The following is a 24,044-nucleotide window of genomic DNA, read 5'->3' on the forward strand; positions in this document are numbered from 1 at the left end:
GCCCTTCTGCACCTTTCCTGGACCACAGTGAGTCTGTCTTCCCAGGGTGAGGCCTGGAGGCCCGCCAACACCCTGCATTACTGCCTGCCAGAGGCCAGGCCTGGGATCCCTCAAGAAAGGCTCTATTCTCATTTCAGTGGGGGTGAGGCTGGGGCAACGAGAAACCCATCTGTTAGCTCTCTCTGGCTTCCCAACAACTGTCCTGCCCTTGACTGGCTATGTTGGTTACAGACAGTTCTGATTCTGCCTCCTTTGTATCTTTTTAGTACGACACCTGGACTGTCTTTGGCTTCTGGAGCTCAGGATTTGTCATCTTTGTTCAGCCCAGTGTGATGCCTCCCTGGTTTGTGATGAGGCTGTGAGCTCCTCCAGGAGCAGGCCTCTTTTCAGCCATCTGAGTCCCAGTGCCTCGAGGGTCAGTGTGTGCTCAGGTGTGCCGAGAATGACTGACCCCGAAGGGCAGTCCTGGGCTCTCCTGGCCTTGCTGATGGGTGGGCAGCAGCTTCCTTCTTCCTTCCAGGGTTCTGCCTGGTAAGGTCTGGTCCTCAGCCCTCTTTCTCTTCCCTGCAGTGGGCGGGGGCAGACAGGTTCCCCGGTGGGGAAATGGCACACTCTGCCAGGCTTCTGAGGCATTTACTTGTAACATCGGCTCAGCTTTGTGCATGCTGACAGGACCTGGGCCCACAGCCCAGCCCAGTGGAGACAACACTGGCTTTCCCATAGCTGGAGGCTGAGGCAGAGAGGGCGGGGGGCGTGGGGGGAAGGCAGCCTGGGACGGTGTTCAGACATGTGGCAGAGGCCAGGGAAGGGGCCCTACCCAGGCTCTACCAACAGCGGGAGGGGAGAAATGGGCATTTTTCTCCTCCAGCCCATTCAGTTTCCCTCTGAAGTCAGCCTCTGATGGAGTGCCCAGGCCACAAAGCCTTTCACGAGGTGCCCCCAAGTGGTCTTTTGGGGAAGCGCACCCACTCCATGGACCAAGTTACTGCTGGATCCAGCTAGCTAGGCCGTTCATCTGTGAGGCTAGCAGCATCACCGCCGCTTGAGTGACAAAACTGAGGCTCAGGTGGGACCAAGGGACCCCCAGGTGCCCTCTCAGCTCTTGAGTTGTGAGATGACTTGTCTCAGCCCAAAGTGACAGCGCCAGCTTTTGAAACCAAGGTCTTTTCTGGTTCAAAGCGGCCCTCGTCCCTGTCCTGCAGCCTCTCTAGGAAGTCCCTTCTGAGTGGAAAGGGCACGGAGGGGTCCCTTGGCCCCATTCTTGACCAGATGCATACCTCAGCTCTACCTTCCCTTCCCGTGAGAGTTAATCAGTCTCTGCTTGAGCACCTCCAGCAATGGTGACATCATTACCTCACAAAGTATCCACAAGAGCACTTGGCTGCTTTTGTCAGTGGTATATTGTGGGCAAGTGGGGACAGTTGTGGCCACTGAGAGCAGAAGGCAGACTTAAGCTAGGGATGCTCCCTTGTTGTGGGGGGCGGTGGCAAGGCATAGAGAAGCAAGGGTCCGGTCCCCCGTGGCAGCGTTACAAGCAGGCCAGCCTGCAAGATTTTGAGGTGATGCCTCCTGTCCCGCTGGACAACAGGGTGCTCAAAGGCTGGCTTTTTGCAGAGGCTCCCAGATGAGGGTGATGCGAGGCAAAGCCTTGGGCTGCAGAGCTGGCTGACGGTAGCGACCTGTGCGATGCCTTGGCCTCCCAGTCTGAGTCAGTGATTCCTGCACTGCCGACCCACAGAGCCAGCTGGAGAAGAGTGGCCAAGGCCTGGGAAGGAGAGAGGGCAGTGTGGAGCTGCCCCTTCCCTGCTAGGTGCTGAGATTTACACCCAAATGTGCAAAGGCCTCTGGCCTGCAGACACCCAGGGGAGTGGCGAGGGAGTCTTGTGCTAGGCCTGCGTGAGAAGGCAGTGGTCGCCACCTCCGGTCAGGCCTTGGGAGAGTCACGGATCTTCTCTGTTCGTCTCCACATTAAGGTTTCTCCCCAGATTGGCATGTCCTCTCTTCTATGCTCCCACACACTCTCTGACCTGGGGCTGATCAGGCTGCTGTCAAGTTCAGGTCATCTTTGGAGCAGAAACATGCTCATCAGTGGGTAGGAGCATGGCCCTTGGCAGGGACAGACCGAGTTAGGATGTGGTCTGGGAGGCTGTGGAGGTCTGACCTATCCTGAAGACTGGGCACGGGGGGCCTTCCTCAGGCACCGGTGTTTGCCTCCTTCCCCAGGACCACCAATCAGTCACCCCTAGCACCCTACCCACCAAACACAGCCTCCTCCACAACATTCCATACATAGACTGCCCGGGCAGTGCTTGAATTCCCCCAATGGTGCCAAACTGGTTCTACCTGATACATACAGTTCTGGCCATTGGGAGGAATTTCCCAATGATGCTGAAATCTCTTCCCTAGAGCTTCTACCCGCCGGACCTTGTTCAGCCCAACAGACCCACCAGGGACAAGTCCAACCCGTCCGCAGGGCGACTGTGACAGAATTCAGAACAATCATGCTACCCCTTGCCAATTCAGTAGCAGCCAGCACGTGGTGCTGGGCCATTTGTACCCCAGGGCCCTTCCCCAGACCATGCTGTAGTTTGCTATCCGCCTTAAAGTATGGTAAACGAACAGACAGCATCAGACCACCTGCTGTTAGAGGTGGAAGGTTCACCCCACAGCTTGGGAAACACAAACGTGCAGACGGGATGACAGCCGCAGCTCCACAGCACCTGAACCTGGGACAAAGTTGGTACAGTAACCGCTGAACGAAAAGCCCGTGCTGGTGCTCGGCCCAAAGGCCCGTGGGTGTGAGGATCTGGCAGGTGGCTTCAGCACTGGGGCAGCCCCCTGCCCTGGTGGTGCCTGTCTCCTCCCAGGCCCCCACACAACCGGGCAGACTCGTGTCGTCGGTCCCTAATCGACACTTCCAAACTGGGAGCCAACCAAGTGCGCCCTTGCAACCAGGCAGAAGGACACCTCACGTGCCGGAGGCAGAATTCAACGAGCACACCGCAGAATGAAGTCCGGAAGGGAGATTAAACGATGAGACAGTTCTGACCTGATTGATGGCAGCAGCTGCTACTTACTGCTCTCGAGAGGCAAAAGCCCCAGAGGTTCTCACGGTGACATCTAAAAGATGACCCGGACGACCACAGACACGCATAATCCTCAGCAGGGGCACGCTCGTGATGGTTTACACAACGAGCCCAACCCTCTCCTTCACGATCCTGTATTTTTCTCAAGGGTTAATTACAAACACCACCCACCACCTAACGAGCTCTCGCCGTGTGCCAGGGCCTGTGCTAGTGCTTTCGTATTCAACTTCGGTTCACCCTCACGATCCTTTCAGATAAAAACAACTAAAATTACAGATGAGGAAACCTGTATCCAAGGGGAAGTACTAACAGGGGGAAGGCGAGATCAGGTCAGAGGCCTCTAGAGCCACAGGCCTGCTTCTCACCACCATCTGCGATTATGTCCCAAGATCCAAGGGCTCCGTGTCCTCGTCTTGCCCAGGAGGCCAGTGACGGGGTGGCTGTTGTCCTGGTCCCCGGGGCCTCCGCTCCAAGCTGATCACCTCTCTTAGGTGTGCACCACAGGGTAGTAACTGAGGCTCTGAAACACCAAGTCCTTCAAGCAGGACTGAGGGAGCCGCGTCATTGTTAAATGGAGCTGTCCCTGGGGAAGGGCAGCTCTCCACCTCAACCCCAAAACACACCCCTCCCAGAGGAGGAGGGAGTCTCCCAACTACCCTGCTTTCGACTTCCGTCTCCAACCTCAACTGCTTGCTACTACAGCTTTCTTTCTTCTTCCTTTTCTACTAATAAAACAGTTAAGACAATTCTGTCCGTTTTGTTTTATTTGTTAAATTGCTAAAAAGTCATCAGGGAAAACCTTAACAAAAAATGAAACAGACAGAGATTTAGATATTAGTGAAGTCCACTTTTCATTCCTACACTGTTACGTGCCTAAGATGACCATCTCAGGGGAAGCCACCTGGGACCCCTGAGTTGCAGGGAAACCTCACTCACAGCACCAGCTTCGCCAGGGCACGATGGGTGTGCGCTGACATGTACCCTGGTTGGTGGGAGGGGAGCAGAGCGAAGGAAAGAGAGCAGGGGTGGAGTTAACACCTAGGGGTTGCTCTCACTTGACAAGGGACAGAGTGAGAGGGAGCCACTTACTGGTGACCGTGCAGAACATGCCTTCTGCACTTCGCGGGGAGGCTGCGCGGGATGCAGGCCTCAGAGTTCGGCTTCCTTGCCCCTGGGGGTATTCAGATCCTCCCCACTGACTCGTGCACTGGTAAGAGAGCACAGACAACGCAAAGCAGAGCACATCACCATGCCAGGATCACCACAAGGACAAGGACAGACAGACAAACCCACCAGGAACATCACTTTTACGGGGAAGGAAAGAAGCAACGCAGACGGAAACACAGAAAGATAAAGTCAGAGGACAGGAAGTAGCCCTCTGTCCTCCAACAGCTGGTGGCTTTCTGTTCTCCAAAGTCAAGACTTCTCAAGCTGGTTTTCTTTCAGCCTCCTCTTCTTCTTTTCTCTAAAGAGTTCCAACACAGTTCCTAGGATAGTTCATGGTTTTAGCTCTTGATACAGAACTCAAACATTAAAATCAGATCAATCCGCATGAAGGCTGGAAGGAGAGTGAGCCTAGTATTACAACTAAATTTAAGCTTGTTTCAACACCTCATTTGTGCTCCTAAAATATACTATTTGGGGGGGATGAAGGGGTGTTTATGCAGCCCACCATCCACATTAGTACAAATGTGAACGAAAACACAGAACCCTCTCTGCTGCCCAGCCTGTAAAGTGAGTTAAGGGAAGCTCCGTCCAAGAGGCAAGGAAGACACCAAGACTCTCACGTGAGAGTCTCAGCAGGGTGGCCGATGAAGCGGACAGGACATGGGGCTCACAAAGGCACACTTGCAGGAATGGAAGGGGTTAAAGCTTCAAGTAGAAACAAAATGTATTTTAAATACTTAAATACTGATAAATAGTTGCTAATTTAGGTGGTCCTGAAGGCTTAAGAAATTGTCTCCTTTTTCTCAGTGAATTTTAAGACAAAACTGGCGTCATGTCAAAACCAGAGTTGTGGTTAGATGTGACCTGGCGGAAGCACCCCCGGGGGGCTGGAAGAATGCTCTCCGCAGCCGAGACGCCTGGAGTCCCAGCGCGCGCGCGTGCGGCTTCACAAGGGCCTGAGGACACAATCGCCTTGACTGTGTCGAGTCGCTCTCCTAAGGTATCTGCCCACAGCGCCCAGGAGCCACCGAGACCAACACCACCGGGTGCGGATGAGGCAGATTTTTCTTAAGGAGCTGTCAACAGCCTGGTTCGGAGCGGTGTAGACAATACTGGATGCCACGGAGTGCCGAGGAGCTGGTTACTTTCTAAGAGCATCATCATCTCCACTGCCTCCCTGTTTGGGGAAAACGGAGGGAATCCACAAGCTAACAGCTGGCTCAGGGAGGCCACAGGACAAAGGGAATGATCACCAAGTTGAGAGTCTGAACTTTCAGGCTTCCAAATACTTTATATTTCAATAGGAACTGAGTTAGGAGATGCTGTCCATGCACAAGTGCAACGTCATAAACAAGGTTCAGCAATGGCAATAGTGTAGTATCTAATCTCACAGGCTGCTTTATCTTGTGAATAAGGACCCCACATGGTCTAACAGTCTTTGCCAAAGAAGGACCGGCAACAGCCCAAGAGCGAGGAGTCTGGAAAGCTAAGTGCTGAGCTGTGAGTAGGTGCACACCACAGCAAGTAGGCTTGGTAGTTTCCTCATCTAAGGGAGCACATGGAACAGTTTCTGGAACACAGACCTCTCCCTGCGAGCTGGCCCCTTCCTGCGCTTGGCACCACAGGGGCTTTCCCACCAAGACCACATTGTAAAAGCTAATGGCCAGGGGAAAGAATTCAACATGATGTAATAGGAGAAAACACACTTATCAGACAGACTGCTAAGTGCTGGCCGAGAGCCAGGACCCAGGGCCAGCTGTAGCAGGCTTGTGCTTGGGAAATGCTAACAAGAAAAAGGGGAGTGTGAAAGATGGGAAATGCAATGTTTTGAAATTCAAATCCTAAGGGCACAGTAAAAATCCTCTTTGCACTGATGAGAAATCACCAAGAATCCACATTTAAGTGGTGACATTTGACTTTATTCTAACATCTCCTACGTCCAGCCCATGGTTTAGAGACTGGTAACTTCCAAGAAGATTGGTAAACTTGTAACTTCCTACGTCAACCAAAGACATGCTCCAGTTGGTTGCACTTTATCTCAGAAATGGCGTGAAATAAAAACCCAAACCTTATTTGTGTCATACGTGAACAGCACAATCACAAAGGAGGGGCTGCTCCCGAGGTCAGCCTTGCAAAGACGTTAAGCACATGATGCTCAACCCAACCACCACTCAACAGCCAGGCAGAAAAACGCATGTCACGACAAGGGCAAAAATCATTTCTAGAAGGAGCTATTACTAGGATTTCCTTCCAGGATCAATTTCCACACTGCATGAATATGGACGGGTGGGCCCCATGTGCTCTGGAAGTAAAAACAAGCCCCAAAGGGAAAAAACAGTATTTTTTGATGCTTCAAGGATTTCTCATGATACTGGCATCTTGGAATTCCCTACTAGCCTCCTAAGTGATACCAGAGAAAGGGTTCCAGAAAAGAAATATCTCTAAGAGATTTCCCTGGGCACCTTAGCTTTGTAAGAGAAACAGAAAATGAGAAAGCTTTTAGGGCTTAAAAAAAAAAAATCCACATATGCCCCCCCCACCCCCCCCAAAAAAAGAAAAGAAAAAGGCAGCCTCTGAGGATCAAGTTTTAAGGGAACAAATGTGGTTTTTGGCAACTTGCAATCAAATACGATTGTCAGAAAATTCCAAAATCAGACACCAAAATGTTTTTTCTGAGACACAGAGGGAGCACGCAAAAGACCAGTGGACACTAGGTGGACAGGCGTGTCTGCATAAACATCGTCTCATGGTGATCCTGGCACACACATGTGGAAAAGAATTCCCGGCTGGGTAACTCTCCTCAGTCACGAGGGCAGAACGGGGCCAGGCAGAGGGCATTACCGCTCGGGTCCTCTGTGCTTTTCAAGGGAAGGGAGGAACAGTTCTCTACAGGCTCCTTTCCCCCTGCCAGCTCCTGGAGCTCGTGGGTCTGGAGCCTCCACCTGTGTACCTTACACACGCTCTTTCTTTCTCTAACTCCAAGAAGGCCACGTAAGGACTTATGGGGGCTCTTCAGTTGCCTTAGGTTACGTTCTGACATTAGTCTGTTCCCTAAATTCTTGGTCTAGTTACCAGCAATGTAGAAAAAGGCAGCCGAGCCTCTGCTAAAACACAGCAACAATTTGATCTGAACCAGGACGGAGACCTCTCCTTCTCTGTAAACACAGTTGGCTATATAATATATATTTATATATTTATATATAATTTTTTTCGTAATGGAGGTTTGACCCCAGCCTGCAGTGAGTGAGGTTGGGAACTGGGGGTTTGGTTTATGGGGTAATTCTGTCCTTTGTTTTCCCAATTCGCAGTCCAAATGCTTGCACACTGGAAAATTAAAAGCCACAGAAAGGGAAGGGGGTTTAGAACATATTATCTCTTTGCTCGCACAAAGTACAAGGCGTTTGTTTTTGGATAGTACTTCACATTCTGTTTCTTGTCCATGAGTCCTCCAAATATGATGAGTTCGCCCCTGCCTTGTACCACTGTGTGCAGGCTGGTTTCAGGAGGTCCGACCACAGAACTGCTATTAAATACTTTCCATTTGACCCGCCCCTTCTCCTTGGTGTCTTTAATGTCTAGCACGTACATCTGCATGGGCTTGCAGTTCATACTCTGGTACAAAGGTTTGCCAACATTCAGGGACTGCGGAGGGTGGTGGCCCAGGCGGCGGGCAATGGGAGGTAAGGAATGCCCATCCCCTTGGGCAGGCCCTGGGCGAGGGACGGGCACTGTTTCTCCACTGCTCAGGTTCTGGTTCCCGGGGGAGCCTGGAGAAGACCCCAGAGGAGGACTTAGTGCTGTGGACGCTGAGGGGCCTTTGGATGACATTGCTTTGATGGCTTCTAGGCTCCGACGCAGGGCACCAGGGGAGACAGCCCCTGCAAGGGCACTGGCCACGTGTGGTGGGGTATGCACACCATTCGTCTGTTCGGGAGGGTGTCTCGTGCTTCCCCCAACTGTCCTGTTGTCCACACCATCCATATGATTGCTACTCGAAGTGGGTTTCAGATCCCAATTCAGATCTATTGATCCTAACCTCAGATCTTTCTGATCTGGTAGTGACCCTCGTCGGGGGGCCAAAGAAAGTCCCATTTTGAGGTCATATCCGTCAGTGGTAGATGGAGTGCTAGGAGACACGGCCTGCACAGGGCTGTCCAAGGAAGAGCCACCAATCACTGCTGTTCCTGGAGACAAATTCCCACCATTGAGGATGGGGGAGCCATCTCCTCTGGCTGGGGACAGGCTCCCTTCCCGGGAACTTGAGGGGGTCTGCCTTTGAGCTCTGGGCCTCAGAGTTCCCCAGCGGCCGTTAACACAAGGAGCTTCATCCATACTCCTTACTGGAGACTGAGAGCGGTACTCTCGGGTTTCGGGAACCAGGGCTGGAGGAGTGGCGCTGATAGGTGATGGGCGAGAGTTCAAACTTGGGCTGAGTGGGGCTCTCCCGCTAGGAGCCTGACTGAAGACCACCACGCACTGCCCCACCTGGAAGACAAAAGACCTGTGCTCAGTTCTGATCATTCGTCTCAACGGCAAACATTTGATCATGAGCATCTGGGGAGGCCAGGCATTTTGTAGGTACCTGAGACACCAAGATGAAAATAATGGAGTCTGCCTTCTAGGCTAGAAGGGGAGATAGACATGAGGATCATTTTTGCTGGAGCGTGACAGGTGTTACCATTAGAGTTGTATGTACAGGACAGGGGAGGGGTGGAGGGAGGAATCAGTTTTGGTTTGGGGACCCTGAAGAAAGGTTCATAGACAAAGAGATGCTTAAAAAGCTAGCACTAGGGGCGCCTGGGTGGCTCAGTCGGTTAAGCGGCCGACTTCGGCTCAGGTCATGATCTCACGGTCCGTGGGTTCAAGCCCCGCGTCGGGCTCCGTGCTGACAGCTCAGAGCCTGGAGCCTGTTTCAGATTCTGTGTCTCCCTCTCTCTGACCCTCCCCCGTTCATGCTCTGTCTCTCTCTGTCTCAAAAATAAATAAACGTTAAAAAAAAAAAAAAAAAAAAAAGCTAGCACTAAAAGGATCAGTGGGGTATATGGGGTGGGGTGGGGAGCGCCTGGCTAGGTCGGTCAGGAGAATGTGCTACTCTTGATCTTGAGGTTGTGAGTTCGAGCCCCACGTTGGGTGTTGAGATTACATAAATAAATACACTTAAAAGAAAAAAAAAAAGGATCAGTGGGGCCCACACAGGTTTCTCATCTAAAGGTTCATATATGAGGAATGCCCAAGGAGTTATGGTTAATGCCCACTTCTTTTATGATGTCAAGGTGTTTTTCATTTCTATACAAATTTGCTTGGAAGTCTGACGAGCTAATGTGGCCCTACAGTTAGGACGTCCCTCTCACTGGCCTGTCAGTCCTCTGCTCACCCGGCAAGCTGGATGGCACCACAGTTCTGGGGCCCCATGATCTTCATTTTCTACCTTGAGTGGCTGCCAGGCCCAGGGGCCTGAATGCATGTGCAACAACCAAGCATCCTTGAAGAGCTGTAAGAGAAGGACCGACAGGAGGGCTCAGGTGTGGTACAGGTCACAAAACACACACACAGTTGGAATCTCAAAGCCATGCTGTTTGGTCTAGAGAGTGTGTGGGCTCTTCAGAAGAGCAAAATTTTTGGTTAGCCATTCATTCATGCCCCTTCATTTATTCATATACCACCACTGGCCTGGAAATATGAAACTGTGCTTGGGACCTACGAATGAATTTTAAGTGGTTCTAAATTTTGCCTGTGGTACAGCGCGTGTGTAGGTGGCGTAAATAATACATATCCATGACTTTCTGAATCTGCATTCTTAAATAAATTCCATGTAAACTGTTTTTCTGTCCCACTCCTCCCAGAAACATGACAGCAGCATTACAGCCTAAAAGAGGAAGCAGGAGTAGGGAGAATATACAAATATTTAAGAGACGAACATCTCTGATTAAAAGCACCTCACCCCCCTCCAAAAAACAAAAACAAAAAGCAGATCTCAGCCAGAAAATACAAAGGTTATATATATACCCAAAGTGAAAACGTATTCTCTAAGTACAAATGTGGAAATGGTCTTATAACTGCTTACAAGGTGACACAGGGAAACAAGTTTCGAACACTCAGCAACGTGTGCATCGGAATATGCCACACCAGCAATACTCACAGCGTTGGGACCGCCACACCCTCCAAGGATTAAGATAGTTGCATCATCTATGACAATCTGGGGAGAGGAAGACATTTAAAATAAAACTACAAAGACACAGGCACCTGACCTCCTACGCATCAGTGGTATATGAAAACAGCCTACCCAGATCCCAAATGAGAGTATTCTAGTCATCGTAAGCTCTCCAGTCTCCCCAAACCATGTTAATTCTGATGTCTGGGGGCAAATTACTGATGATTCACCTGAATGGATATATCCTTTGTTGATCAAACATTAAAATGAGCGTACCAACCACATAAAATGCAGGGTTCTCTTGAGAAATGAAATAGCAAAGTAAATGCTTTGGGGAGAGGCATAATATAAAGCCACTAAAAATTAATACAACCCATTAGAAGTTGAAAAATAAATACCAGCAAAAAAGAACGACAAAGTCTCTTTGGCTTATGCATGTTGGCATCTTACCTGACTCCCTCCTCCCTTTCCCATCCTAACAGGAAGATGCTACAGTGTTTGCTGAATAGTTATTTTAATTCCTGAGCACCTGAGATTGGCCACCTCGAGGATGAGGACTGGGGCCGGAGATGTTCGGCTTGGACCACGCCCACTGCTCGAGGTCAAGGACCCAGACATCGTTGCTCCTATAAGATAAGGACAGGAGAATGAAGGAGTCAGAAGCCACCAGGGACCCCAGAGCTGATATAAATGAAGTTACATTGATATTTTATTTATTATTATTTTTAAGTAGGCTCCATGCTGAACATGGGGCCGGAACTCACAACCTTGAGATCAAAAGTTGCATGCTCTACCAACTGAGCCAGCCAGGTGCCCCTTGAAGTCACATTTATAAAGATGCCTAGCAAAGTGCCATGCTGAGGCCATCTTAAATTATATTTTTCTTCCCCTTCTTTCCCTGGAACCCACCTCAAGAACTTCAAACCTTTGTTCTTCCCACTGACCCGTAAGTCCTCTTTTGAGTCAAACCTACAGCGACATACTAGTATCTAAAGTAAGAATGAATTTTCGTTGGAAGTTTAATTGGCAACAGCTACTGGTCAAGATACAGTCTTTCAAAAGCAAAAGCCACAAGGAAGAGAAAAAAACTGATGCAAAAAGTAGCTCTATCATTGTCTAGGAGATAAAGATTTGTCAATTCTGGCTATACAAATTAATTTCACCGTGGCTAATGAGATTTGCAGTTTTATCAAGGACAAACTGGCATCTCCAACCCCCAAGGGACCGGTACGGCAAGGACAGACTCCAGGAAGGCAGTCTCTATTTTACAGTCATCTTGCTAAGGTCGTTCATTCACATAGAGGAACATGGAATAAGAACTCTAATACCGTAAAGCCCTAAACTGTCTCAGCTGAAGGGCAGCTCGCGGTGTCTCAACTGTTTTTTGTTTTTGTTTTTTTAATTTTTTTTCCCAACGTTTATTTATTTTTGGGACAGAGAGAGACAGAGCATGAACGGAGGAGGGGCAGAGAGAGAGGGAGACATAGAATCGGAAACAGGCTCCAGGCTCTGAGCCATCAGCCCAGAGCCTGACGCGGGGCTCGAACTCACGGACCGCGAGATCGTGACCTGGCTGAAGTCCGACGCTTAACCGACTGCGCCACCCAGGCGCCCCATCAACTGTTTTAAAACAGGAAGATGTGGGGTACGCTGCCTGACAGGGAACAGGGTTGGGTCTGGAATGGTTTTACTGCTGACAGCCCATCAACCTGCCTTTCAGAGCACAGGGAAAATGACCACTACTGCAGCTACCACCAAACCAGATAAAGAGGGATTCAGATGGATGGCTCTGGCTCTTGATGTTGGCCTGAGCTACTGAGTCATGGCCAGAGATGATGAGGATAGTGGGTGTATCAGACCTGACAGATTTCTTGCTCCTACCCACTCCCCCAACCCATCCTATCTGGAGAAGGAACCATTTTCACCAGTCCTGTCAATCTAGCTCTCTCCTCTAAAGCCCAAAAGGGCACAGGCGGGCTCACAAAGGAGAGCAGGTAAAAGCACCCTGTGCTTCTTGGACAGTAGCCTTCCGTAAGCACAGGTAGAAACAGACAAGGTGGAGGCTATCTCAGAATTTGATCCCACCGAATGAACCACATACCAAATAAAAAGATCCTACACAGCTCTGACTTTATGGAGGAAGGTTTCCAATGTATTGCTCTATGATGAGGGGATCAACAACTGGAATGCTAGGAAGCAACACGTGGTTGGATTAATTAGAACCATGCTCAGGAATACGAACCTGACTAGTTCACGCTTCTGACCTGTTATTCCCAGGAGTATTTACCTTCAGGTTGATAGTCAGCAAACCAAATGTACTTACATTTGCCGGGATCCTAAGGAGCCACCAAAGACAATCATTTTATCATCTATCACACAGGAGGAATGGCCAGCCATGGGAGGTGGCCCATGGGTTGTCACAATGCAGTTCCACCTAATATAAAAAGACAGAAAGAAGCCAAGACGTCAGCACCACCTGGTCGTATGTGTTTCAGGTGGCAGCAGTAAGTCAGTATCCACTTGACGCGACGATTCTATCACCTTCAGTAGAGATCCTGGTAGGATAGTAAGTGGAGGATGGCAGAAGGTATTTATGCCCTTCTTAGAAACCTGCTAAAGCTATATTCACTTTCAAGTTCTCAGTGTGTATGGCTTGGAGGTTGAGTGGAGAGAGGACCAGGGAAGCCATCATGGCTCTTCGCCGCTCCAGGCTAGTGTGCTAAAGGAGCATCACCTGTACTTCCTTCTACAGGCCCGATCAGCTGCAGCTACCGAGAGCCCTGTACTAAGTAGTCTGTTCCAAGAACAAAGGAAAAAGAGTCAGGAGTCAGTCTTGGGGACACAGAAGGAACAACGAATCATCTGAATCCACAGCACACCTGGGGACTTACCAGCCAGAACTATTCTCCAACTGGCACATTCATTTCTCTAGGAAGAGGAATAAATCTCTTCTACTTTTATGAATAAAGGTTCACAGCTTCAGTTTCTTTTTCTTTCAAAAAATTTTTAACCTTTTCTCTAAACTTAACAACAACAACAACAACAAAAATGTTTTAAAAACGTAAGCTCTATACCCAACCTCTACCAGCCTGAACTCACGACCTGGAGAGCAAGAGTCACGTGCTCTTACCGATTGAGCCAGCCGGACACCCCTTAGCTTTAGGTTTTCAGGGGGTCCTGTAAACTCTCTGAAACTGTCAGCAAAATCTATGCATATGTAAATTTTTTTCCTGGAAAAGAGTCCATTCCTGGTCACAGAAAAGATTCACTTATTCATATATGTATGTATATATAAAAATGTGTGTGTGTGTGTGTGTGTGTGTATATTTTTTTTTTAATTTTGAGAGAGAGAGAGAGAGCGCGTGCGCACAAGCAGCGGAGGGGCAGAAGGAGAAAGAGAATCCTAAGCAGGCTCCATGCCCAGTGAGGAACCCAGAGTGGAGCCCAAGGAGGGGCTGGATCTCAGGATGGCAAGATCATGACCTGAGCTGAAATCAAGAGTCAGACGCTTAACTGACGGAGCCACCCAGGCACCCCAGGAATCCATTTATCTAAAATCTTTTATTCCAGATTGGAAGAATCTTATCTTTGTGGCTTACCAGTTTTTAGAGGGTGAGTAAGTATGTATTTCATCAAAGAATCTCTCTGGTTGGTGTAGGGGATAAGGGCTTGGCCGCGTCCAGCCACCAAACAGCACCAGCAGGTCCTTGTACACGACCAGAGTTGCCCCAGCTTTAGGGGAAGGATAGGACCCTAGGAAAGTCAATAACACCATCGTCAGGATTCAGGGTCTCACAAGCTGTAGGGAGGTTGTCTACATATGACCATTCCCTGGAAGAGTCACAAAAGGGGAACCTATACCATAAAACATAAGGGAAAGGCAGAGACAAAACTGGTTTGCAGGTCTGACAGAAAACCATCACCAATTTATACATTTTTTTTTTGTATAGTTGACACACAATGTTACAACATAGTGATTCCACAAGTTTATACACTATGCTAAGCTCAACACAAGTGTAGCTACCATCAATAGCTACATCAACTATTACAATATCACTATCAATTTATACATCTTTTATAATTAAAACAGAGAAACCTGAATTAGAGGAAAGTTACTTAGTTTGCTTACCTGAAATGAGGGATGAGAGTACCTATCTCATAAGGCTGTTTTGGGTATTAAATAATACATCTGAAGCACACAGCACAGTGCCTGGCACCTAGTAGGTGCTCAATAAATGTTGACTCTCCTGCCCATCCCTTTAATAAGCTTAACAGACATAACAAAGGAAAGAAAATAACAGATCAAGGAGTACATATACAGGCTAGTTCCTGGATGCAACTTAAAATATACAATAACTGCTGTTACCCAACACAGGTAAAAAGGGAGGCACGCAGTTCTCATTTGTTAGCATAGTGGCCTCTAGGCCTCTAACTGTGGGCTTCACTAGCACAAATGGGGGCGAAATTTCAGGCGCAGTATGAAGACATTCCAGTGAAGATGTAGGCCACGGTACCAATGGTGGCTATGAAGGCCCTCCAGGCTGGATCTGTGAGCTTTGCTGACCAAACTTTGGAACAACAAAAATGTGGCTTATGCTAGAAAACCTTATGGATAACAAATGTCACACAGGAGCATGATCTTTCAGAGCCCTTTCTGCATTTATGTAACAACTGCTAGTTCTCCCAACCTCTTACTCTGCATGCCAGAGTAAGTTTGCTTTAGTTTGCTTAAGACCAAAGAAATTTGTCTCAATACATACGTAAATATGTACATATGTACCCAGGTGTCAGTAAATACTAATATTCAAGAAAAAAAATTGTTAAAGCTGCAGGGTCCCTTAAAAAAGACAAAAATCATCAGCAGAAGGAATCCCAACAGTGTATTAACCTCATGGCAGCGGAGGTGCTCCCATTCCGGGAGACAGAGGTGCCTTCCCCTTCAGCAAAGGGTTTTTGGGGACACGGTGTTGATGACAAAGTCTCAAGGCTGAAAAAGCGGAGTGATGGTCTTCTTGGGATCCAACTTAAGAGTAACTTACCAGGTAATGAGAAGGTACCAATTCTCAGAATATGGAGTGGGCATCTCAGAGTACGATGTGGCATCAGCTATTCTGAATACTTTCCTAATAGAACAGACACCAATCCAGACAGGATCTGACCACAGAAATGAGTCTTCTCTAGGAATGATTCTCCTGTCAATCGGCAGCACAGACTGAGGTCATACTGGCTGAGGTGTTGCATGAGTTGGCTCTTGCTACCCTCCTACCCCCCAGGTATCATGACTAAGGGGGCTATTGTCCTTCACAGAGTCTTGTGATTTCTGGGGTAAACTTTTTGCCTTCCCGGGAGGAAGCCTCCTAGACCAACGAGAAAACCTAACTAATACATTGGTCTAGTTAAAATGTTAGTATTATCCCCAAATTATTTAATTTGTGAAATATCAAACAAAGCTTCAAGTTCGTACCCTTACCTTGGAACTCGTAAATACTATGAAAAAGTTGGGAAAAGCTTAAAAAACCTACCAGACTAAAATCTGGGTTTGGACTTGAAATACTGGAAATCCTGGCTTTTAAAATCAAGTGTATAAAGTAAAACAGCACCATTTGCAATGAAATGGATGGAGCTAGAGAGTATGATGCTAAGCAAAATAAGTCAGAGAGTGACAAATAAAGAAGATATGGGGTGTGCGCGCGCGCACACACACACACACACACACACACACACACACACACAATGGAATAGTACCTGGTGATCAAAATGAATGAAATCTTGCCATTTGCAACAACGTGGATGGAACCAGAGTGTATTATTTGCTAAGTGAAATCAGTCAGAGAAAGCAAGTGTCACATGATTTCACTCATATGTGGAATTTAAGAAACAGATGAACACAGAGGAAGGGAAGGAAAAATAAGATAAAAACAGAGAAAGAGGCAAACCTTAAGAGAGTCAAATACAGAGAACAAACTGAGGGTTGCTGGGGGGAATGGGCTAAATGGGTGATGGGTATTAAGGAAGGCACCTGTTGGGATGAGCACTGGGTGTTCTATGTAAGTGATGAATCACTGGGTTCTAGTCCTGAAACCAATACTACACTGTATGTTAACTAACTTGAATTTAAAAACAAAACAAACGAACAAACAAAAAAAAAGGTAATCAACAGGAGAAAAAAAAAAAAAAAAAAAAAAAAAGACCAAACAAACAAACAAATGAGCAAAAGGAAAAAGAAACCAACAAACAGACTCGTAGCTGTAGAGAACACACTGATGGCACCAGAGGGAAGGTGGGCAGGGGCATGGGTTAACTAGGTGAGAGGGGATTAAGGAGCACACTTGTGATGAGCAGAGGGTACTGTATGGAAACGCTGAATCACTATATTATGCACCTGAAACTAATACTACATACACTGTATGTTAACTAACCGGAAATTAAATAAAAGCTTAAAAGAATAACAGCAAAACATGGAAACAATCAGGGGCACCTGGCTGGCTCCATCGGCGGAGCGCATGGACTACTGATCTCAGGGTTGTAAGGTGAAGTCCCGCGTTGGGCCTAGAGCTTACTTTAAAAAAATTAATTAATTAAGTTAGAAGACACGGAAACAACCAAACAGAATTTATTTTATTTCTTGAGAGAGAGAAAGCAGGGGAGAGGGAGAGAAGGAGAGAGAATCTCAGGCAGGCACCATGGCCAGCAAGGAGTCCAACACAGGGCTTGATCCCACAACCCTGGGATCATGACCTGAGCTGAAATCAAGAGTCGGATGCTCAACTGACTGAGCCAGCCAGGCGCCCCCAAACAGAACTTTTCGTTGAACACTTGTATCAAATTTATATCAAAAAATTTTAAGTGCATATACTTTCAATCAGTAATTCCATTTCTAAGGATTAATCTAATGATAGCTGGGCAAAATGAAAAAAGAAATAGATACAAAGATGCTCATTTAAAGTGTTAAAGTAGACCAAGAAATATCCATATAAAAAACCAGTATGTAGTAATTAAAAATCATGCGGCTCTGGGGGCACCTGGGTGGCTCAGGTCATGATCTAATGATGTGTGAGTTTGAGCCCTGCATCAGGTTCTCTGCTGTCAGCACGGAGCCAGCTTCAGCTCCTCTGTCCCCCTCTCTTTCTGTACCTCCCCTGCTCGCACTCTCTCAAAAATAAATAAACCTTAAAAAAAATTCGGTGGCTCTTTATTTGTCTTGGAACAATCAACGCCCATGCTTTATTAGGTGGAAACTGAAAGTAGCAACTGACAGCGTGTCCGTGTTTTAGGGGCTATGGGGATGGTGGGAATGGACGGGTAACTTGACTTTTTCCTACTTTTTTTAAAGTTTATTTATTTATTTTGAGAAAAAGAACACGCGCACACAGGAGACAGCGAGAGAGCAAGCAGAAAGGACAGAGAGAGAAAGAGAATCCCAAGCAGGCTGTCAGCGGACCCATTATGAATCATGAGACCACGACCTGAGCGGAAATCAAGAGTCAGAGGCTTAACTGACTGAGCCACCCAGGTGCCCCACATGACTTGATTGTTAAGAGAAATTGCAATTACAACTAATGATAATGACTAATATTTATTAAGCATGTATCATATGCTAGGCACCTAAGTGCTTTGCATGTATAAGCTAATTTAATTCTTCCCCCAAACTCCTAGTTTTATTCCCATTTTACAGATGAGAATACAGAGGCACAGCTCGTATAAATAGTTTACCCAAGGTCATAGAACTAATAAGTGGTGAAGCCAGGATTCTGATCCGTTTAGTCTGGATTTAAAACTCATTCTTAGCCATTGTATTAAACCACTCTTCATGCATACGGAGATATTCCTTCTGAGTAGATGCCGTAAACAAGTCAGATACCGTAAAAGGTGGGAGTGTTTCAAAGCTGAAAAAGCACTTTCCTAAGTCTTAATTAATTAGGTAGGCCACAGAGACAGAGTAGATGAGAGGTTAGTAAATTGAACAGAAGGCTATTCTTAGGACCTCTTTTTCTCCACAAGGCTCCGGGTCACACCCTACCTCTATTACAGGACCCTTTATTTGTCCTCGGGACTTTCCAAGGAAAGGTAAACTGGGGCCGGTGACAATGACAACTCAATCCTTATGGATTATCTTAGGTAAGGACTTTCCAAAGTGATTTCACACAAATATCTTGAGCTTTTCGAAAGCCAAAACCCTTCCCTCTACTTCCTATCCCAAGGAGTGGGAGAACTCCCTCATCCAGTATTTCCAAGGCCTGTTTCATGTCACAAATACACACTTTAATTTCAACATCTTAGCATTTTGAGCCAACTAAAGTAGGGTCACACTTAAAGTTAATTAACTGTGTTCCTCCACCTAAATTTGGAAGTGGGAAAAAATTACCATAAGAAAACAAATGAAGCAGCAGGAGAGGGCAGGCAGAGAATTCAACATACAACCTCTATATAAAATTGTTCACCAAGGAGAGGTCAAAGATACTGGTGCATCAAATTTTCTGCGACCCCAATTATGCATATAATGTTTGCATTTGTTGCAAATTGAATACTTTTAAATTCTTGTTACTTTACTATTTTTTTTGTTTTTTTAATGTTTATTTATTTTTGAGAGAGGGACAGAGAGAGACAGAGCGTGAGAGGCAGAGGGGCAGAGAGAGGAGTCACAGAATCCGAAGCAGGCTCCAGGCTCTGAGCTGTCAGCACAGAGCCTGACACAGGGCTTGAACTCACGAGCTGTGAGAACATGACCTGAGCCAAAGTCGGACGCTCAACCGACTGAGCCACCCAGGCACCCCAAATTCTTGTTACTTAAAAATCAACAGTGTGAAGCCTCTCTAAAAAGTCCCTAATTTTATCATTTCTTTCTTTTTTTTTTTTTTAATGTTCATTTATTTTTGAGGGGGAGAGGGGAGGGACAGAATGTGAGCCAGGGAGGGGCAGAGAGACAGGAAGAGAGAATCCCAAGCAGGCTCCATGCTGTCAGCACAGAGCCCGATGAAGGGCTCAAATTCATGAGCTGTGAGATCATGACCTGAGCCGAAGTCAGATGCTGAACTGAGCCACCCAGGCGCCCCAATAAATTTTTATTAACACACACCTGCCTACCACACCACAGACTGATTCACTGGGAATCTGGTCTGGTCTAAGGTACTCTGACACTTGCAGACCCTCCACAGTTAAAAGGCCCATCATCATCATGGTGACATATGATGAAATAAATCCCCTGCCCTCAAGAAAACTTATACATGAAAGTTTTATACTCATTAGGACGTTTCTTGGCCTACCTTCAACATAATGAGGCTACTGAGCCTCCAGACAGACTCTAAAATCGTTGTATCACAGAAGTAGAGGAAGTAAGGGTGTCACTCCCATGCAGGTTCTCATCGAGCACCGCGGGACCAAATGTGCCCACCAGCAAACTTGGAGGGACATGTTACTTGGGCCTGTTCCCCCAGAGCCGACGGTTAGCCTCATAGGCTTCATTCCCCAAACATACCAAAGGTCTCCTAATCACACAGCAGACATGATCAATGGAGCACATCTCTGAACGAGGCACGAGCCAGAAAGGCAGCTGTGAGAAACTGAATAATCAGAGAGGCACCCTATACACAGAACTAATATTCCCTAAAATTGCTCATTAGTTCAGATGTTTCCCAAGGTTCCTATGAAATCAGGAAATCTCACATGCGGAAGACAGTGGTAGAATTACAAGGCATTCTTGTTTACTTTTGCAAAGATGGTAAAATGGTGAAGCAATTCCAAATTCTGGTTTGGTTTCTTTGCCACTTTCCCACAGCTGGAGTTTCAGAACCAAGGGCTAGAAGAGCAGCTCTACTGCGGGTACAAGACAAAACAAGGACTGGTTTTAATTAGGGATGCCTGTATTTTATGCATGACTAAAAAGTTATTTCTACATCTCTATACCATGATCAGTCTTTGTTAATATTATTGGGATGTTATTACAATGGTCTAAACAACAGCCACCATTCCCCTGGAACGTTAGTTCTCAAACTCCAGCTTCTGCTAATAGGTGGAGGACTTGTTACAATGCAGACTGTGGGCCTCACTCTGCGCTTCCTGTTTAGTGGGTACGGGGTGGGGGCCTAGAACTTACATTTCTTTTTTTTTTAAATTTTTTTTTTTCAACGTTTATTTATTTTTGGGACAGAGAGAGACAGAGTATGAACGGGGGAGGGGCAGAGAGAGGGGGAGACACAGAATTGGAAACAGGCTCCAGGCTCTGAGCCATCAGCCCAGAGCCCGACGCGGGGCTTGAACTCACGGACCGCGAGATCGTGACCTGGCTGAAGTCGGACGCTTAACCGACTGCGCCACCCAGGCGCCCCTAGAACTTACATTTCTAACAAAGCTTCCAGGTGATGCTCGTGTTTGGGGACCAGACTTAGAGAACCATGGTGTAGAGTTAAACCATCGTTGAGTGAGCCTTTAAATAGTGCTCCAAAATGACATTAACGTGGACTATATGCAGAATTTTTTCTAAGCATACTCAGTATATGACTACACGGAATCCTTCATTATGGTGAACAGAGTAAGGACAAGGGTCCAAGGTGGGCTTCCCTTGACAAATGCTTTGCTCATGGGGGTGCTGAAAAGAACACTCACATTTTCAGTATACAAATATTCTCCAGTCGTTCTCGTCTCTATGTCACTGAAGTTACACTTTGCAAAATAAATAAAAGGAAAAAAAACACGTTCTGTCTACTGGCTTTCAGGCAAATCACTTTAAGACTTACTCATAGCGACATAGGTGAGCTGCTAATAGTTCTCCATGACTCTGAAAACAGAAGATTTAAGACTAGGAATTAGGGACTTCCGGGAGGTAAAGTCTGAAAACAACTATGAGCATGAAAAATTTAACCATGGGATTCATGAGCATACTGATAAATCCAGAAGAGAAGTACTAGGCAAAATCTTTACTTTGCTCATGGAATTCCAGAATGTTGTACCATGTGGTTCTTTTTTAAATTATTTAATTATTTTTTTAAATTTGAGACAGAGAGAGCACGCATGCACACGTGTGTGCGCACAAGTGGGGGAGAGGGGGCAGAGGGAGAGAGAATCCTAAACAGGCTCCACGCTCAGTGCAGAACCCTACACATGGCTCACTCCCACGAACATGAAATCATGCCCTGTGTTGGGCTCTGTGCTGACAGTGCAGAGCCTGCTTGGGATTCTCTCTGCCCCTCCCCTGCTCTCTCTTCCAAAAATATAATGTTTTGTTTTGCAGATTTTTAAAAAATGTTTATTTATTTTTCAGAGAGAGCAAGCAAGCACATGCATGCGTGGGGGAGGGACAGAGAGAGGGAGAGAGACAAAGAATCCCAAGTAGGTTCCGCGCTGTAAGCATAGAGCCGGAATCAGGGCTTGAACTCACGAACCACGAGATCATGACCTAAGCCTAAACCAAGAAAGAGTCAGACACTTAACTGACTGAGCCACTCTGAACTGGTTCTTATCTGGCAATCAAAAAGTTTTCCCTAGGATGCTTTCAAATCTTTTACAGTAACAATGCCAAAGGGGGCATTCAAGAGTAACTGCTGAGGTTTCAGGTCACAGTCCCACCTCATTCCAGCCACTCTTCGCAAACACTCGCTTCCTCAGGGTAGCTCCAAAGAAGCTCCATCTGCAGGACGGAACTGGCCTCAAGGGCAAAGCAAGACCAGACAGACCAGACTGACCAACAACCAAATGGCTCAGTTTCTTTTGTGTGGCTACTTCTTCTCTGTGGTAGCCAGGAGCCTTGAGCTGGTGTGTGCACAGTGGGTAGGGGAGATGCATTTTGCTGACAGAATCCAAGCTGGGTCTTGGGAAGCCGACCAAGCCTTTGGCTTGATAGAGCTGTCATTATGGTAGTGTGTGAAGTAACTGACCTTGATAGCAAGAGTTCAGAGGTCAGGAAGAGAATAATTTGGAAAGGCATTTCCCAGAACACCATATTAGCATCTGAATTAGAAAACCTAGAGGGCAGGAGAGGACAGGCTGGCATCGATAACTTAGGAGGGGAGAAATTCCTTAAAGAAAAACTACTGGAGTTATAATTTAACTGCTTATATCTCTAAACTGTTGGTTTTATAGGTAATACTCTGTCATGGAAACAAGAAAAGCCATGTTTCACAGTTTTATTATTTGAGGAATGGAGAGACAAAAGGAACACTGAGAAGAACATTTTACAATCCCTGAGTGTAAAGTCCATCTTGGGCTGTAAACACCTAGAAGACTAACTGTTCAAAATGTTCTCCAGGAAAGACCACAGGGGTTCTGTCTGCAACGGCAATCAGTCTCTCCCCGATAATGAAAACATTTTCAATTTACCATCAATGTGGCCAACAGTAACTACAAGAAGTCTTTGCATTTACAGAGACACCCTCAGAAGATACAAGTATATGGAGCTTATTTGACAGAAACAAAGTAGGAAACAAAGTTGCTCTTTGGTAAAGTCTCTACAGAATCCCTACGCTGCTTTCCAGAACTTGGTTCTAGTCAAGTGTGCTATTTAAACTCAGTCTAAAATAGAGACTTCAGTTACTCACAAAGAACATGGTACTAAATTCTTCTGCACAGGCATGGCTTTCTTTGGGACCTCTGCCAGCACATCCCTTCCCACACTAGGCTAAAGAGCCTCCTGGAGGGGGAAGGGTACTGTATCAACCCCAATCCCAGAATTTAGCACATTGTGTTGAAATTATCCATTTAGACTCTCCCAATAAGATTATACTATCCTAAAGGGCAGGAACTGTTTCTTATGAAAATGCTGAACTAAACCCAATCCTGGAAACCAAATGGTTATAGATTCCTCATGAGGTGGGATAAGAAGTGGCTCAGCGGGGCTCAGCAAACTCAGCAGGGCTGAGGGCAAACACTTTTCTGGGTGTCTCCCTTACACTGCCTTTTTTTTTTTTTCCTTTTCCTATTTTATTCTTCAGTTGTAACATGGCCAGAAAGTTACTGATTGATATCAAAACAACTCACTAATATTAAGACAAAAGCTTGTCTGGATCTTGGGCTTCAGGGCATACATTTTCATTATTATAATTATACCTACACTTTAAAAACATCGCTCCTTGGGTCATCCAAAGCAAGAGGAACATCCAAAACAAGAGGAACTTTTGTAATGGGCATGAGAAAAGTTTAGATCCTGTATGATTGCATATACCACAGGCGTTAAAAAAAAAGAAGAAGAAAAAAAAGAAATTCCATATTGGCATTGTTTTCACTTCTAAATAAACCCATGAGAAAGGCCACTTGATGAATAGGGCAGTACTTATCAGCTAAAAATTAACAGCATGAAAACCCAATAATAGTTCCTTGTTACCATTTCAAGTGGTCTTTTGATCCAATTTCTCCTGGAAGAGAGGAGGTCCACAGTCAGTTTAATCAGATAACTTGTTAATTGCAGTTCTAATGGGGGTTGGAGAGTGGGTACTCTTTGAAGTGGCTCTGTTTAGAAGTAAAAACGATGTTGCTAGTCATAAAGTTTCTGGCCTGGTGTCAAAACAGGGAAATCCTAGTCAGGCAGGAGAGAGCCAGACTGAAATATGGTATAATCTATATATTCTCTCCCCTGGAAGACTGAGGTTTTACCCAGACTTGTGCTATGCACATTTTCCCACTCTTCTCTCCAGTAGGAGATAATGTATACC

General features: G+C 46.6%; 1 protein-coding gene across 2 annotated transcripts in view; it reads right to left on the minus strand.

Annotated features, from left to right (window-relative positions):
- Positions 1–3,832: 3,832 nt before the first annotated feature.
- Positions 3,833–24,044, minus strand: part of FBXO42 (F-box protein 42) — a 99,206-nt gene continuing 78,994 nt past the window's right edge. For both annotated transcript variants that reach the window (XM_045475793.1, XM_045475794.1), the window contains 6 exons: positions 14,004–14,157; positions 12,728–12,838; positions 10,934–11,030; positions 10,393–10,449; positions 9,628–9,744; positions 3,833–8,738 (listed from right to left, as the gene is read on the minus strand). In XM_045475793.1, the coding sequence (XP_045331749.1) occupies positions 7,623–8,738; positions 9,628–9,744; positions 10,393–10,449; positions 10,934–11,030; positions 12,728–12,838; positions 14,004–14,157 (1,652 nt within the window). In that variant the 3' untranslated portion in view covers positions 3,833–7,622. The remainder of the gene's footprint in view (positions 8,739–9,627; positions 9,745–10,392; positions 10,450–10,933; positions 11,031–12,727; positions 12,839–14,003; positions 14,158–24,044) is intronic.

This window comes from Leopardus geoffroyi, chromosome C1 (genome assembly GCF_018350155.1).
Source record: "Leopardus geoffroyi isolate Oge1 chromosome C1, O.geoffroyi_Oge1_pat1.0, whole genome shotgun sequence".
NCBI lineage: Eukaryota > Metazoa > Chordata > Mammalia > Carnivora > Felidae > Leopardus > Leopardus geoffroyi.